A 15,750-nucleotide genomic window follows, 5' to 3' on the forward strand; every position below is an offset into this window, starting at 1 on the left:
ATAGAACATTTGCAAGACAATCTTGTTTCTGGCAAAAATCTTGATTGTGATTGTAAAAAGGCGAAAATTCTTTGCCTCATTTTGAATTACCCAAAAATAGTTTTGTTTTGTTTTTAAAATCAATTTTATGTTTAAACAGAAAGCTTTGGTTGAGAGTGTTCCGTTCTCATATCTTGCTTTTTCATTTTTTGAATCTTCAGAATTGTGTGTCTATCGAAAATCAGACTTGAGTGTTGGCAATTTTTCCTGTTGATGCGTCTAGCATCAGCTGTTAATTTTAATTACAATTTAAACTCTTTTTCAGTCTTTGCATTCCTTTTATTCAGTTAGTTAAACAAAATTTACTTGCTATTGCATTGTAGCAATAAGGGGGTATTGACCAAACTGTGAAGCAATCGAGAAATATTTATCTAATGCAAACGAAAAACCTGGGAATGAACAACCTGGGAAAGTATTACATTTATGATAAAAAGCGAATAACTAACTAGCTGCTGCTCTTACTTTGTAGCGGTTCTTCCAACATTGAATTCAATGAACTATATTGAAAACAGTTTGAGCCCCAAAGGAGTTTTTAGTTTAATTTTGATTTCACCAAAAAAATTGTTCAAAAAGCGATCAATTTCGAAAAAGCGTTCAAATAACGGTTAAATAACCTATGGGAAGTTGTGTGTGTGTGTGTGTGTGTGTATGTGTGTATGTGTGTGTGTGTATGTGTGTATGTGTGTGTGTGTATGTGTGTGTGTGTGTGTGTGTGTGTGTGTATGTGTGTGTGTGTGTGTGTGTCTGCAGTGTTGAGAAAAATATCTGATTTTTTTCCTATTCAGAGTTAATTCAGAAATGTTTTCTTCTGAGGAATTCAGAGGACAGAGATTCTGAATTTGCTCTGATTCAGAGAGGTTTCAGAATCAATACAGAAACTATTCTGAAAACTTTTTGAATCAATACTCAAATGTAATATTAATCTGAAAATGTTCTGATTAAGAGCTGATGCTGACTGAATGTAAGGTACGGGGGTCTTCACGAAACATCGATCAAAATTGCAATTCTACAGTTATCATGACTGATCGATATCTTTTGATATTAAGTTATAGATATGAAGATTTATGTTAATTATGACAATGGACGGCAGAATTGAAGTAAAAATACGGTGATTAATTAGCAGAAGTTGTAGGACCCAACCAGAGATCATTAAAAAATAGTTTTTATCTCAAATATGGAATTGGTTACCCTTTTATACGAGGTTGCAAAAAGAAGTAACTGTCTCTACCATATGCCTTTTTAGGGCTGAAAGGGTAACCGTTGATTCTCTTTGATCACGGATACTGGTCTTGTAAGGTCTGAGAAACACGTATTGTCTATTGTTTCAGAATTCCGGCAGCCGAGCTGTTGTACTCACCCACGTGTGAAATGGAGAGGGGAAAGCACTGTGCCAAAATGAGATCAATTTTCCTCAAGGTGAACAAAAAGGGCTTTCTACAAAAAATTTTATAAAAAAACGAGCATCGAATTTATCTATTCTATCTTTTATATCAGAAACTGAGAGCTTCACAATTGCCTCTCAATTTAAAAATAATTCAAGCAATATAGGGCTAAAATAACGAATTCTGAATAAATTGATTTGGAAATTAGGAACTAAAACCGTCTCAAGTGAATTCGTTCACTGACAGATTGAAAAGCGCTTAAATTATGCACGAGGACAGAACTTGGGCAAAAAAACTTGGACAAAAGAGCAAACAGAAACATCAAAAATCGAGTTATTTAACTCTAAATTTTTGGTTCCGGTAAATGCAAACAAGTTTAGAACTGGATTTTTTACGTAGTTGCCGGGCAACCTGGCCAAAGGTCAATCTGGGTGGGCGATCCAGGCCAAACTGGAGTTGTATCTGTGGTTGAGCCATGCTAGGAACAGAAAGGATGCATTTGAGAAAATCCCGACCGGGTATGAATTGACAGACAAGGTCGAAGATCCCTTCAAGAACTACAAGCCTAGCAAACCCTGGACTATCCCACGGTGCATCAGCTATCAAGGTATGAAGCAATTATCGGGTCAGTAAGTATCCGAGGCAAGTTAGTCTGATTACTAATAATAACCAATAAAAATTTTATTTTGTTTGCAGCGTCGTAAGTCATAATTTTGAACTTTAGGAGGCCTTGTAGCATCGCTTTTGAAAGAATGCTGAATAATTTAAGGGTTAAATTCATTAACTTCACGAGAGTGTTGGTGACGGATAACGTAATCATTTTGTCTTCACCAATAACAAAAACCCTTATAAACCAACGAGCTTGAAATCACTCCCGAGCGATTCTCGGACCAAAATTATAGTCTAGACAATTATTTGAACAAAGACGGATTGAAGGTCAATTTAGTCTAAGACTTCAAATTGCTTTTCAAAACCGTCAATTTAGTGTCAATATCAGCTGTACTTTTTCTGTCGGTATTGAAATTAATTTTGCTTGTTCGGAATCGTAGCGTTACTGCAGTAAACGTTTCATTTTGTGGTGAATCTCTGCCGCTAACATCAATTGGCCTAAAAATTTAGAGCGAAAGGAACTCTAACCACAACTATCCCCCAACCACGGTCTAGCGTGTTGTGTTAACCTATACAAGGACAACAGGCTTAAAATGCCGCAAGTTATTTGGGCTGATATACCAGCTGATCTTTGCTACACTATTATTTCAATTGGCGTTCCACTTTTTTCTGTTTTTCAGTTGAGGTGAAATACATGATGCGTGCACATTTATACCAGGCAAGGGGACTCCTCCCCGCTGACGTCACTGGACTCTCAGACCCATTCGCACGAGTCATTGTGGCCAATCAGTGCTTGGAAACACAGGTGAATAACATAGTCAATCTATGGATCACAGGATTCAGAATCCAGCACAGAATACGACAACAGATTGATTGCAATCAACCTGTTGTCATATTCTGTGTTGGATTTAACCGTGTTCGATTCAACCGTGAAAAATTTCTCCGTTAATGGCCATGACCATTGAGGGAGGAATTTTTCACGGTTAAATCGAAGTTTCCACTTAATTCCACCGTTAAATCGAAATGTCCACTTTTAATTCCACCTTTAAATCGAATTGTCCACTTTAAATTTCACTTTTAATTTTCTATTTTCCACTCTTTCCCACTGTTTTCACGCTTTTCCAACGTTAAATTGGTGAAATAACGGTGGAAAAATCTAATTTGTCCACTCTTTCCATTTTTTCACCAACTTGTAACGGTGGACGCCTCGAACCGGGTAATATGTTCCAATTTCCAGCTGAGTCAATACAGAAGGATTCTGACTTTGGCTATATTTTAGATTCTAGACGAGACCTTGAACCCGACCTGGGATGAAATGTTGCTATTCCCCGAGATCACTTTCAACTACGGACCCGCAGTCCTAAAACAATTCAAGATGCCCGTCATTGTGGAAATATTTGACGCAGACTCTATGGTCAGAGCATCAATAATTAAAAAGTTCAATTACAAGATTCATAAATTAAAGATGTTCTCGATTTTTGAGTCGAAAGCAACAGATAACCATTTCAACCGTGCTGTCGTTTTGTTCGGTCTTTGGTATCAGTATTTGGATCTATTCTGTCCCCCCCCCCCCAGTGTTTTTTATGACCCCCAGTTACAATTTATATTTTGTTATATAGCACGTTACTATGTAAGAAAATAGCACGTGCGCCTGGGGGTCATAAAAGATTTGTGCTAACTAAGCTGGGGGGGGGGGGGACAGAATATATCCCAGAATTCTTTGGTATTGTTTTTGACATTAATTTTTCGCGGTCTTCGTTCAATTTAATCAGTAAGAGATTTTTAGTCGAGTTGATAAAGAAATGAAAAACTATAGCAGGACAAGACGAATTGTACTTAACCAAAAAAAAAATTTTGACATGGCTTGAAATGGATTTGATTCAGAAATCTAAGAATCTGTTCAAATTTTGTATCAAAATATTTTGGTGTTGCCTTGGAAATATTTAGCATAAACAGAACGCTCACTTCAAGTAACTTCGCACTGATTTGATTGGAGAGAACACTCAACGTACAATCAGGGGTTACACACTAAATAAAGTTAAGGTAACTTTACCTTAACATAGTTAAGGTAAACCGTTGATAAGGTAAAGTTAAGGTAAAGTTTACCTAATTTTTACCTTAACTTGAGTTAAGGTAAAAATTTACGTTAACTCTGTTAAGGTACAATTACCTTAAATTAATAGAACTTTCTTTTAAGGTTTTTTAAGGTAGTGAGGCCTTAACTTTTCAGGTAAATTTCAAGTAAAATTAGGGTTAGTTAAGGTGAGTTAAGGAAAGGCAAATCTACCTTAACAGTTAAGGTGAGTTAGGATGTTTTTTAAGGTAAAATTACCTTAACTTTATTTAGTGTGTACCTCAGGGAAAAATCTGGTGGTAACAATCCTGGAGTAGAAAAAACGTGTATTTGAGCTGAGCCTATTTGCGTCTTATTTCGCTCTCAACAAACATGGTAAACTCATCATGCGTTTCAACATCTTAGTCCTAAAGTAAAAAATAATTATGCTGGTCTTTGAAATGGACTATCGAGTAAATAAAGATCGAGCGATTATCCGATATACACTACAACATTTCGGACCCATGGATTAAAGTAAGAATCTGGACTTAAAATGTCTGATGATAAACGTGAAAATCAATTCATACTGGGCGCGGCAATTTGGGGAGATGGTTATAGGATATAATGTTAAGCATTTAGCAGCGTTTATAGTAACTGCCCAAATGTGATATTTTTTTCTTGACAGGGTTCGTACGAGTTCATTGGTCGGACGAGGGTGAGTCCTGTTGTGAAGGAAGGTTGGCAGAGTTACGAAAAGCCAGACTGGCCACCAGATCTGGAATGGCACTCGGTACACAGGGGTACAGAGCAGGCAGGGGAGCTACTGGCACAGTTCGAACTACTTGAGGTAATTACAATTATAATTTTAGGTAATATTTCCTGTAGGTTATTACTGCTACTCATATTCGAAACTTTTCCGAGAAACTAGTCAAAATAACATTTCTCGGATGTTTGCATTACGACCGACTTTCAAATTTAAATTTAAATTTCTCCTCGGATGTTTCCTTTTACTACCAGTATGTTTGCATTATGACCGACTTTCAAATTTAAATTTAAATTTCTCCTCGGATGTTTCCTTTTACTACCAGTATCTTTGCATTATGACCGACTTTCAAATTTAAATTTAAATTTCTACTCGGATGTTTCCTTTTACTACCAGTATGTTTGCATTATGACCGACTTTCAAATTTAAATTTAAATTTCTCCTCGGATGTTTCCTTTTACTACCAGTATCTTTGCATTATGACCGACTTTCAAATTTAAATTTAAATTTCTACTCGGATGTTTCCTTTTACTACCAGTATGTTTGCATTATGACCGACTTTCAAATTTAAATTTAAATTTCTCCTCGGATGTTTCCTTTTACTACCAGTATCTTTGCATTATGACCGACTTTCAAATTTAAATTTAAATTTCTACTCGGATGTTTCCTTTTACTACCAGTATGTTTGCATTACGACCGACTTTCAAATTTAAATTTAAATTTCTACTCGGATGTTTCCTTTTACTACCAGTATGTTTGCATTATGACCGACTTTCAAATTTAAATTTAAATTTCTCCTCGGATGTTTCCTTTTACTACCAGTATCTTTGCATTATGACCGACTTTCAAATTTAAATTTAAATTTCTACTCGGATGTTTCCTTTTACTACCAGTATGTTTGCATTACGACCGACTTTCAAATTTAAATTTAAATTTCTCCTCGGATGTTTCCTTTTACTACCAGTATCTTTGCATTATGACTGACTTTCAAATTTAAATTTAAATTTCTACTCGGATGTTTCCTTTTACTACCAGTATGTTTGCATTATGACCGACTTTCAAATTTAAATTTAAATTTCTACTCGGATGTTTCCTTTTACTAACAGTATGTTTGCATTATGACCGACTTTCAAATTTAAATTTAAATTTCTCCTCGGATGTTTCCTTTTACTACCAGTATCTTTGCATTATGACCGACTTTCAAATTTAAATTTAAATTTCTACTCGGATGTTTCCTTTTACTACCAGTATGTTTGCATTATGACCGACTTTCAAATTTAAATTTAAATTTCTCCTCGGATGTTTCCTTTTACTACCAGTATCTTTGCATTACGACCGACTTTCAAATTTAAATTTAAATTTCTCCTCGGATGTTTCCTTTTACTACCAGTATCTTTGCATTATGACCGACTTTCAAATTTAAATTTAAATTTCTACTCGGATGTTTCCTTTTACTACCAGTATGTTTGCATTATGACCGACTTTCAAATTTAAATTTGATCCGGCTTCACAAAATTGAACAAAAAACGATGAAAAGATCTAAGAATTGTTGGCCAATTTTGTTTTCATATGTTCAGTTTCGCTGATGTGGTTAATCGGTTTATACGTCGAATGTCTTCTATTGAACTTACAACCGACGAATCGTTCCGTATCAGCAGTTTAAAATAACCAAGAAAACATCGGCCGGAAACGTCAGACATCGCCAATTTTTTTTGGCTTCGTACAAAGTTTTGAGGTCATAGATTATAATTTACCCAAGCACTATGAAAGAGTTTTACACCTGGCGACTTCAAAATTACTCCAATGGCAATTTTTGAATAAGTTCTTTTACGAATTGAAAACTGTTCCTCAGTCCTCGAAAATTTAACGAAATGGTTTGAAATCAAAGTTATATTTCTGTTTTAAAAATGTAGCAGATTTCTTGTTCACTATACGTAATCAGCTTAGTATTTAATAGCTAATCAGCTCACTCCAGATTTAATATAATTACGTGGCCAATTTCAAATTTTTCAAGTAAATTTACTCGATTTTATTACTATTTTTTAGAATCATCATTTAAGATTCGGGTTACAAGCTGGTATGGCATTTGCATATTTAGTTCCAATTTGCTTCGAGTTTGGATGCATCCAACGCTAGTTTCCACGATGTTTGTTTTAAAGGATTGCCGGAAGAATAGTGACAGTTTTCGTAACTAATTTCCACGCCATGAGTAACTCATTTCCACGCACCACCTTTGCAAACGGTTGAAGTACCTAATAACTCATATAGTATCAATTTGATCAAAATTAAAGCACGCCTATTTAGCGATGCTTTTGAAAAATCTCACTTTCATTACTAATTGTGGATAAGGAAGACAGTTAGCAGTTTTGCGATCACTGTTGAGAAGAACGATTAAGCCTCGTCTAATTACTAATAAAATTCAGCAATTTGGTGTTTAGGCTAACTACATGCTCAAAATTGTGGAATTAGTTTACGTCCATTATAAATTCTCGTGAAAAAATGTTAGCTTTTTATTAACACATGAGTAACCTATATCCACGGTTTCAGTTGCTAAAATTCAACAAATAAAATGGATACGCAAAACAAAAAAAATATTACCTAACGTTGTCACTCATTTCCACAAAACGCCAATTTTTTAATAACTCACTGACTCTCAGACAAAATTACCTTCTCGAACATTGGCCACGTAGTGGTGACCCGATTCAACTAAATACGGTTTCTTAAAGTTTTTTTGTGTTTTTGAACCGATTTAAATGCGCAGTCTTCAACATTTTAACACCAGCGATAACCAGTATTTGAAAAGAGAATGTACCGACAACAACTTCATACGTTTGAGAGTCCAACATAGCGACAATGTGCTAGGTTTGAAAACCGTGCAGGATAACAATACCCAAGAAAATAACGGATGAAAGTTAGCAAAATTTCTACGTTTTTTTTCTGGATCAGTGGTGCAATTACAACGAGTGCAATTACTATAGCCGCGATCTACTAGCGGAAGAAAATAAACAAAGTACTGTTTTTAAATTAATCATCAGCTCTCACACAAGGGGAACGGCAATGCTCAAAAGTGAAAAAATTCTGAGAAAACGGTCATTTATTGCAATTTTGATCCGTCCTCTGAAGTGGGGCTGCAAATATGTTTCATTCGTGACTTCTATGGTCTTTCTAAGTCTTTTTCAAAAGGTTCCAGTGCGTAAAGTTAATTTTAAAGGAGTAAATCAATTTTCATGAGCTTGCATCCAAATTGAAAAATTGAGAGATTGTTTAATCTTAAAAACTGAACCATCATGCCAATTGTCAAAAAATTTAGCGCGGCTTCAATTTTTGCCTTGAAGTGAGCACTGATACCTTTTTTTACTTCAGATCCCAGAAAACGAGAATGATCGCGAGGACAAACTTCCCCCCTCAATTGAAAAAGAGGACCGCTCAACCTCCAGTGCTGTCTTCCCAGTACCCCCTGAGATCCGCCCAGTCCTGTGCGCCTATCGACTGGAGGTGCTGTTCTGGGGTCTGAGAAACTTGAAGAGAATCAACCTGATGAAAGTGGACAAACCCAAGGTCATAATTGAAGTGGGCAACTCCAGTTTGGTGTCTGAGGTCATTCTGGACATTGACAGGAAGCCCAACTTTAATGTTCCCGTCAAGTTCATTGCTGAGATCGTAAGTTGCTTACCTTTTTTTGTTTCAATTGGGTGGCTAAGGTAGCTAAAAGTGTCTTTAGAGAGTTGGATTTCTACTGGTTTATTGAGGAAATGCACTTGCGTGTCTACTCCAGGTTTCTAAAGAAATCGTAAGGTGAGTTGTGAAGTGTGACTTCTGACGTAATGCCTAGGTCCTTCCTACATTCCAATTTTGAACCATAAACAAGATCTTAGACTGCATGCGAAATTTCGCGACTATTACTGGAAAGTGCGACGGTTCGAATTTGTGCAATTATGATAGACAAAAATCTAACCATTGAGATAGAAGACAATTTCTTTGAAACATGGGCCAATTTTTACTCGGAACCCGCCGCCCAATACGCATAATGCACTTTTAAATAAATCCATTGTCCTAACGCGATTATGATTCGATATAACAGTCTTATGATTCGAAAACTGATCCCACAAAAAGTACTGTTCAGATCATGTAAATAGTACCCCCCAGACCGGAGGGTACCCCCCAGACGTAAAAATTCGATTCACATTTCCACCTCACCCCGAATACTGATCCAAGAATAAAAAGAATAGAGAAAATTGCAGGCGATTAAATTAATAATAATAATATGTGACTTGAATGACTGTTACTTATTCATTTAGGATTTGCCCCAACGTGAGGTCTACATGCCCCCAGTGACAATCAGAGTAATGGACTGTCGCAAGTTTGGAAGAGAGACTTTAGTTGGAACCCACAGCATCCACTCTCTGGCACCCCTCCTCATCCAGAGTGAGAGACAGAGACGGGAGGCGAAGGAGGCCAAAGAGGAGGAGGCTAATAATGACCAGATGTCCGCTATCTGTGAGTTTTTAGAAACTATTTACGTAGGCGAAAAGAACTCGTATAGATTACCCGGACTAAACGTCAAGCCTTAATCAGCCTGAATCAGTCAAACTGCAAAATCACAGTAAAATTGCAAAATCAGTACTGAATCAGTCAAATAGCAAAATCAGTACTGAATCAGTCAAATCGCAAAATCAGTACTGAATCAGTCAAATAGCAAAATCAGTACTGAATCAGTCAAATCGCAAAATCAGTACTGAATCAGTAAAATTGCAAAATCAGTACTGAATCAGTCAAATTTCAAAATCAGTACTGAATCAGTCAAATCGCAAAATCAGTACTGAATCAGTCAAGTTGCAGTCTTGGATCAGTACTGTATCAGAGCTGTGATCATGTCACTTTTTAAATTTGCTAGTCTTGAGTCAAGTATTGAGACTTGATACATGACATGATAGGCATACTGACTTTTCAACCTAAATCGCGTATTTTACTGGAAAAGTACGGATCATGACATGAAACTCGTTCCGGGTACGCTGTTTGAACTCACTGGGAACTTCAATAGTCCTTTTCCCGGGTTAAGGTGTCACCGCTAAGAATTGCAAAAACATGTGAGACTGGCGGTAAAAGCGGTGATTTATGTAAAACAATCGATGATGGCGGTTGCATATATTTAGCAGTGAATGTGTTAATTTTTTTATTCCACTGTTAAATCTTTTCACAGTTTATATTGTACAAATTTGCAGTTATTCGTCGGCCCATATTGCATAGGAAAAAGAAATATGATTTTGAATCGTGAGATTTTTATGCAGTTTTCAGAGCTACAGATATTTTGCTTACGTTTCGTTTTCAAGTCGGCAAAACGATCATTTGTTAATTTAATCCAAAGAAAAAGAGAAAAATGTACTATTTGAAATTGAAATATCCATGCATTTTATATGTCGCATCATGATTTTTTTTGAAAAAGCATTCCTGAAATGCAAACATGGTATAGAAAATGAGATGTTGAGTAAATATATTTTTATGCTAGTCATCCTGTTCATGAATTATGGAAGCTTATGTTCAACTTTATAACTGAAGATAAAAAATTAAACTAAGACAAAAAAATTAAATTTTCCTGTTGACGGTTAAATTTACAAAATGATTGGTTGGGACCTCTCCAGTGATTCGGGAATGTTTATCTTGTAAGATCTTCCAATTTTCTCACAAAGTTGTCATGTAAGGGGATAAAGATCTTATTAGAAAATACACTATAAAAATAGCAAAGTTGCAATCACTGGGGTTTGCATGAAATTTCACTGTCAATTCTTTTTGTATTTTTTTCAGCTGCCCCGTCTGTTTTGAGAGAAGCTGCAATAGACCCAGAGAGTCAACTGGGACAAACTATCATTGAAATGAACAACGATCAGACTATAACTAAGGTACACTTTAAACAATATTTTAACCTTATTTTATTTACTTGTATCAGCAAACGTTCTTGCCTACAAACCTATGGTTTTTGTCATCTTTGCTCATTTAACACCCATTTGGGGGCGTGTAAAGCTATCCATAAGGATGTATAAGTCTAGAAAATCATTACATTTCGCTATATTAAAAATCAATCCATTAAAATAGCGCATTATTACGTTTTGGTTTATTTTCTAGCAATATCGACCTCACAGCCGTCTTTTTACATGACTTTTCGAGGTACCTGACTTTTTGTTCAACTGTTGATAATTAACTGTTTGTCGTTTAAAATTGCTAAGATATTATTTCTCACACTTACGGCAGTATGTTGCCACAAACTAACATCAGTTTTTTGTTAATGCAACCTTCTCTCAAAATTAATTGATCAAGTCTTTATCAGACAACCGGAACGGAAAACCCAGCTTTTCAACTAGAAGAAATCCTGGACGACAGGAGAAAGCTTATTCCTCGACAAACAACTAACCCAAATTTCGGGGCGGGAAGTCCGCACCCAGAAAACCGTCAACATGCTAATGATGATCGATCGAGTACAACAGTTTTTGAAAATTCTAATTATGAATCTTCACAGCGCATTGATAGGTATAAGAGCCGGTGTTTGAGACAACCGATATTTGTAATTTAAAGCGTCAATTAATTACCCGATTCCAAAATAGAGTTCAGTTAAATAAAAAATAGTTACGCCTGTGTGAGCACATGATAGCTATATGATCAGCTTTTATATAAAACTCTTTTTTCTCACATATTGTTATCTTCTCAGTTTCCTGGTGAACTAATCGAAAACAAAAATCCCGTTTATCTTTTTAGACTCAACGAAGAGTACGGTGGCACTCAAAGACACCGAAATTCAAGGAAGCCGAAATTTTTGAAGCTATATCTATTATAAATTTTCCCTGTCAAACCAGTGGGCAGCGTTGCGCAACTACCAACCACTAGAATGTCTTTCCAATGACGTATTTTATTTTTGCTGCTCGGCTTTACGTCAGAGTTTGAAAAATAAACATTTTTAATGTCTTGATGGGTATGGTTTTTAACGTGTTTTTGCTAAAAGATTCTGATGAACGCGAAGTAAGCTGAAGTAGAAGTAAACCGAGGCAGAAACATGACGAATGTTGTAGTATTATGTAATCTTTCAAAAACATGCACCATTAACCGTTACATTCAAGGCAACAAATAGTATTTGCACTTCAAAATGTATTCCAGTACATCAGAGAAACAAAGTCGAGGTCATTTTATAGAGATCTAGAGAAGGCGAGCCCTAATGGATTGCTGTTCGTAGCCAAGCCTCTCATCCGCTGTGGGATGTAATCCATAAAATAAAGCGCTTGTCCATCAGCCCGCAACGGTCAAATTATAATCAAGCAGTCTCAAAATTTTTTTTTCTCAATTATTTGCTTGCCTGCCATGTGGCTTGTTTGACCTCCATCAACGATTACATTACAATTACAAAGTTTTAGCTTTTTATCGTTTACTTTCGGCTTTATTTAGTTCACATAGAACTACTGGTTTACCTCAGGTTTCATTCTAGCAATACAAATGAAAAGATACAATTTTAAACAAAATCTAAAAAATTTTGAGCCTCTTGTGGACAGCGGTGACAAAAAGCATTATTTAGCCAAAACTTTTTTTTCTCTCAAATTCTTTGTTTAATTATCTAAGGAAAAATTTCAATATCAAACTTTCTCAGGAGTCATCTTATTGAGAAAAGCAATTTGCAATATATCGTGTTAACCCAAGATTGCTTTTATATTTGAAATGTAATGAGTGGAAGCACACTTTTTGAAAAATTTATTTTTCTTTTTTCTCCTTCCGAATATTAGGTTTTTTAAAAATTTTTAAAACGTTAATTACAAGCATTTACAGAACGGTTAATTTACATTTAATCTACAAATTTATTTATATGTATACTGTTAAAATATCATTCGTTTCGATTTGACCAACTAACAGTCCCGCTTTTCGTCCAACACTAACAAAATTAAATCTTAAATGTGCATCTTCAACTTCGCCTTTTTCCCAATATACGTCTGACAATGAAATGTTTTGTAAAACTGCTTAGATCTGATAAACAAAACTTCAGTTTGCGTAAGTCTATGGGCTGTTCTCTTTATTCTATAGATTCTACAGTTGTGTTTTCAATAAAGTTTTTTGCATTGTAGTTTTTTATCGGTCTCTTTGTTGACTTTTTGGTTTTAAAAACAGTATAAACTAAACATAGAATGAGAGGGCAAGAAGTCACATCGCAGTTTCTGTAGATTCGTTTATATTTTCTTATAATACATTTCAACAAAACCAAAGAAGAGATAAATATTGATAATTTACAGTTAAATGTAAATAGCTTGGGACCCACAGCCCGATTTTATGCCCCCTTCTTGATACAAAAGGAGCCCAGGTCGAGACTACTGGATGGTTAACTTGTAAGAAATTGTAAGTTTCTAACAAGTTCTCCTATGGTTATTCATCGCCAAATAAGTTTAAGTTACAAGTTCCTGTAAGTTAACCAACGAACTTATAAGTTCTTACAAGTTTATTAAATAGACCTTACAAGTTTTTACAAGTCAACTGTCCACCTTATACGTTCTTAGAAGTTTGCTAATCGATCTTATAAGGCTCTTACAAGTCATCCCTGCTTCTTGCCTAATATCGGGAAAAACAAGAAAAACCTTGAACATGAATGTTCACATACTTTTGCATCGACACATGTTTTGGCAAAAAAAGAAAACATCAGAAAAATATTAATCTAGAGCATGAAAAAGTTCCTTCCATATTCAATCTTCTTTTTCATTTCATGATCTTCAAAATTTTTGATTTTTTTATTTTTCTTGTCGTTGTCGAAGTTGAAGGTTTCTTTGAGAGTTCCTTCGAGTCCATATGCGTCCTTGTAGAGATCCTCAAAAGAAATTGTTTGTATACAAACACACACACACACACCACACATACACACACATGCACACGCACATGTACACACACGCACGCGCACAAACGAACGCACACACACACGCACACACACACACGTAAACACCCACATACACAACACACACGCACACACACTCACACGCACACAAATATACACACACACATCCACAAACACACACACACAAACACGCATATATATATATATATATATATATATATATATTTATATATTTATATATATATATATATATATATATATATATATATATACATATACGCACACACGCCCACACACACACAAATACACACAGATGCACAAACACGCGCGCACACACACCCGAACGCTCACACACACACACACACTTATGCACGTACACGCACACGCACACACACACACACACACACACAAGTTTTATGATTTATGAATTTTTAGTCGGAACTTTTCCGTGTGTTCCCCCCGCACGTTATGCGCCCCCAGTTACAGAGCACGTGCCCGTACACAATAAATAATTAAATATAATTATGGCACGAGCGTCGGGGGCGCAAATAATGTGCGCTCACTAAGCTGGGTATACTGCTGGTCCGTACATTAGATACTTAAACGACGGGGTTAATCGCGGGACCACATGTATAACTTGAGAGTTCAACCTTTAGTTCTACTCTTGGTATTTGGTTAATTATTAAAGAAAGTTATGAAAATATGAATTAATAAGTTATGTTAAAAAGCATCAAATATGAACCGAGCATTAGAGGATAGAATAGTTAAAGTCGTTAAGATAGATATAGCACTAGTTAACACTGATTGAAATTTTCTAAGTTAACTTGTAACTTAGATAGAATTTAAGAAATATTAATTTCTAACTTAGAGAAGTTAAGCTGAACTTACCTGATTTCCAAAATTGTGCTAAATTAACATTTTCTGACTTAGAAAGTTCGTAGTTAAGAACTTGTCACAAAACTTTCTAAGTTAAAATCTATCTCAAGTAAGCTGAGATTTGAGCAAGGGAGCAATACGGGAGTATGATTTAAATCAGAATTTATCAGGGACCAATTTTTGTTGAAAGGGAGAGTGTGTGTTGGTTGAGCGTGTGAGCTCCTTTTATACTTGCGGACACGTGGTTATCTAGTATCCTATTGGATAAAGATAACAGTGTCGACAGAGTTACCAAGGTTAGGTTGGTGTTTTCTACGTGGCGTGACAATATCACGTCATGGTAGTTTTAGTTTGAGTTAGTGATCTTAAAATAGTAGCTTTTTCAAAACTACCTAATAATTTGTTCACACGTTAAAATGGACATTGTCCAAATCAAGTTTGTGCGTCACGCACTATAACATAAATTCTCAAAATAACACTAAGACTATCAAATAGTGTTACTGAGTGTAGCTCACTTCAGTACATCCCATCCCGGTCAATAGGTATTAAATCAAAACATCCAATTTTACATAATCGAATAAATTATTTAGCCTTTTTTATAATGATTAAGCATTTAAAGTTTATGAGGTAGATGACTTGGTTAAAGTTCTAAAGTTCATCGTAGCTTCTTGTTTTTGAGTTCTCTCTTGAAGAAGGGTTGACGATGTCCTAAGATACAAGGCTGTACAAAATAATAGATCCAATTTTTTTGGGTGGCCGTTGTGGTAGACCGTTTGTAGTTTTCTATAAAAGTTGTACTGTGGTGCTGTTAATACATCTGAAGTTGAGTAATAAGACACACACACACATGCACAGGCACATGTACACACACGCACGCGCACAAACGCACGCACACACACACGCACACACACACGCAAACACCCACATACACAACACACACGCACACACACTCACACGCACACAAATATACACACACACATCCACAAACACACACACACACAAACACGCATATATATATATATATATATATATATATATATATTTATATATATATATATATATATATATATATATATATATACATATATATATATATATATATATATATATATATATATATACGCACACACACCCACACACACAAACACACACAGATGCACAAACACGCGCACACACA

General features: G+C 35.5%; 2 protein-coding genes across 5 annotated transcripts in view; one reads left to right on the forward strand and one right to left on the reverse strand.

The window, feature by feature from the left end:
* The window catches only part of LOC142340602 (putative pterin-4-alpha-carbinolamine dehydratase), a 305,724-nt gene that overhangs the window by 90,038 nt on the left and 199,936 nt on the right, over positions 1–15,750 (reverse strand). The window lies entirely within an intron of this gene.
* Positions 1–15,750, forward strand: part of LOC142340595 (otoferlin-like) — a 126,906-nt gene that overhangs the window by 47,009 nt on the left and 64,147 nt on the right. For all 4 annotated transcript variants that reach the window (XM_075391270.1, XM_075391273.1, XM_075391272.1 and 1 more), the window contains 8 exons: positions 1,368–1,455; positions 1,821–2,028; positions 2,711–2,835; positions 3,310–3,444; positions 4,769–4,930; positions 8,210–8,506; positions 9,145–9,343; positions 10,649–10,743. In XM_075391270.1, coding sequence (XP_075247385.1) covers positions 1,368–1,455; positions 1,821–2,028; positions 2,711–2,835; positions 3,310–3,444; positions 4,769–4,930; positions 8,210–8,506; positions 9,145–9,343; positions 10,649–10,743 — 1,309 coding nt within the window. The remainder of the gene's footprint in view (positions 1–1,367; positions 1,456–1,820; positions 2,029–2,710; positions 2,836–3,309; positions 3,445–4,768; positions 4,931–8,209; positions 8,507–9,144; positions 9,344–10,648; positions 10,744–15,750) is intronic.

Source organism: Convolutriloba macropyga, chromosome 6 (genome assembly GCF_964194025.1).
Source record: "Convolutriloba macropyga chromosome 6, txConMacr16.3, whole genome shotgun sequence".
NCBI lineage: Eukaryota > Metazoa > Xenacoelomorpha > Acoela > Convolutidae > Convolutriloba > Convolutriloba macropyga.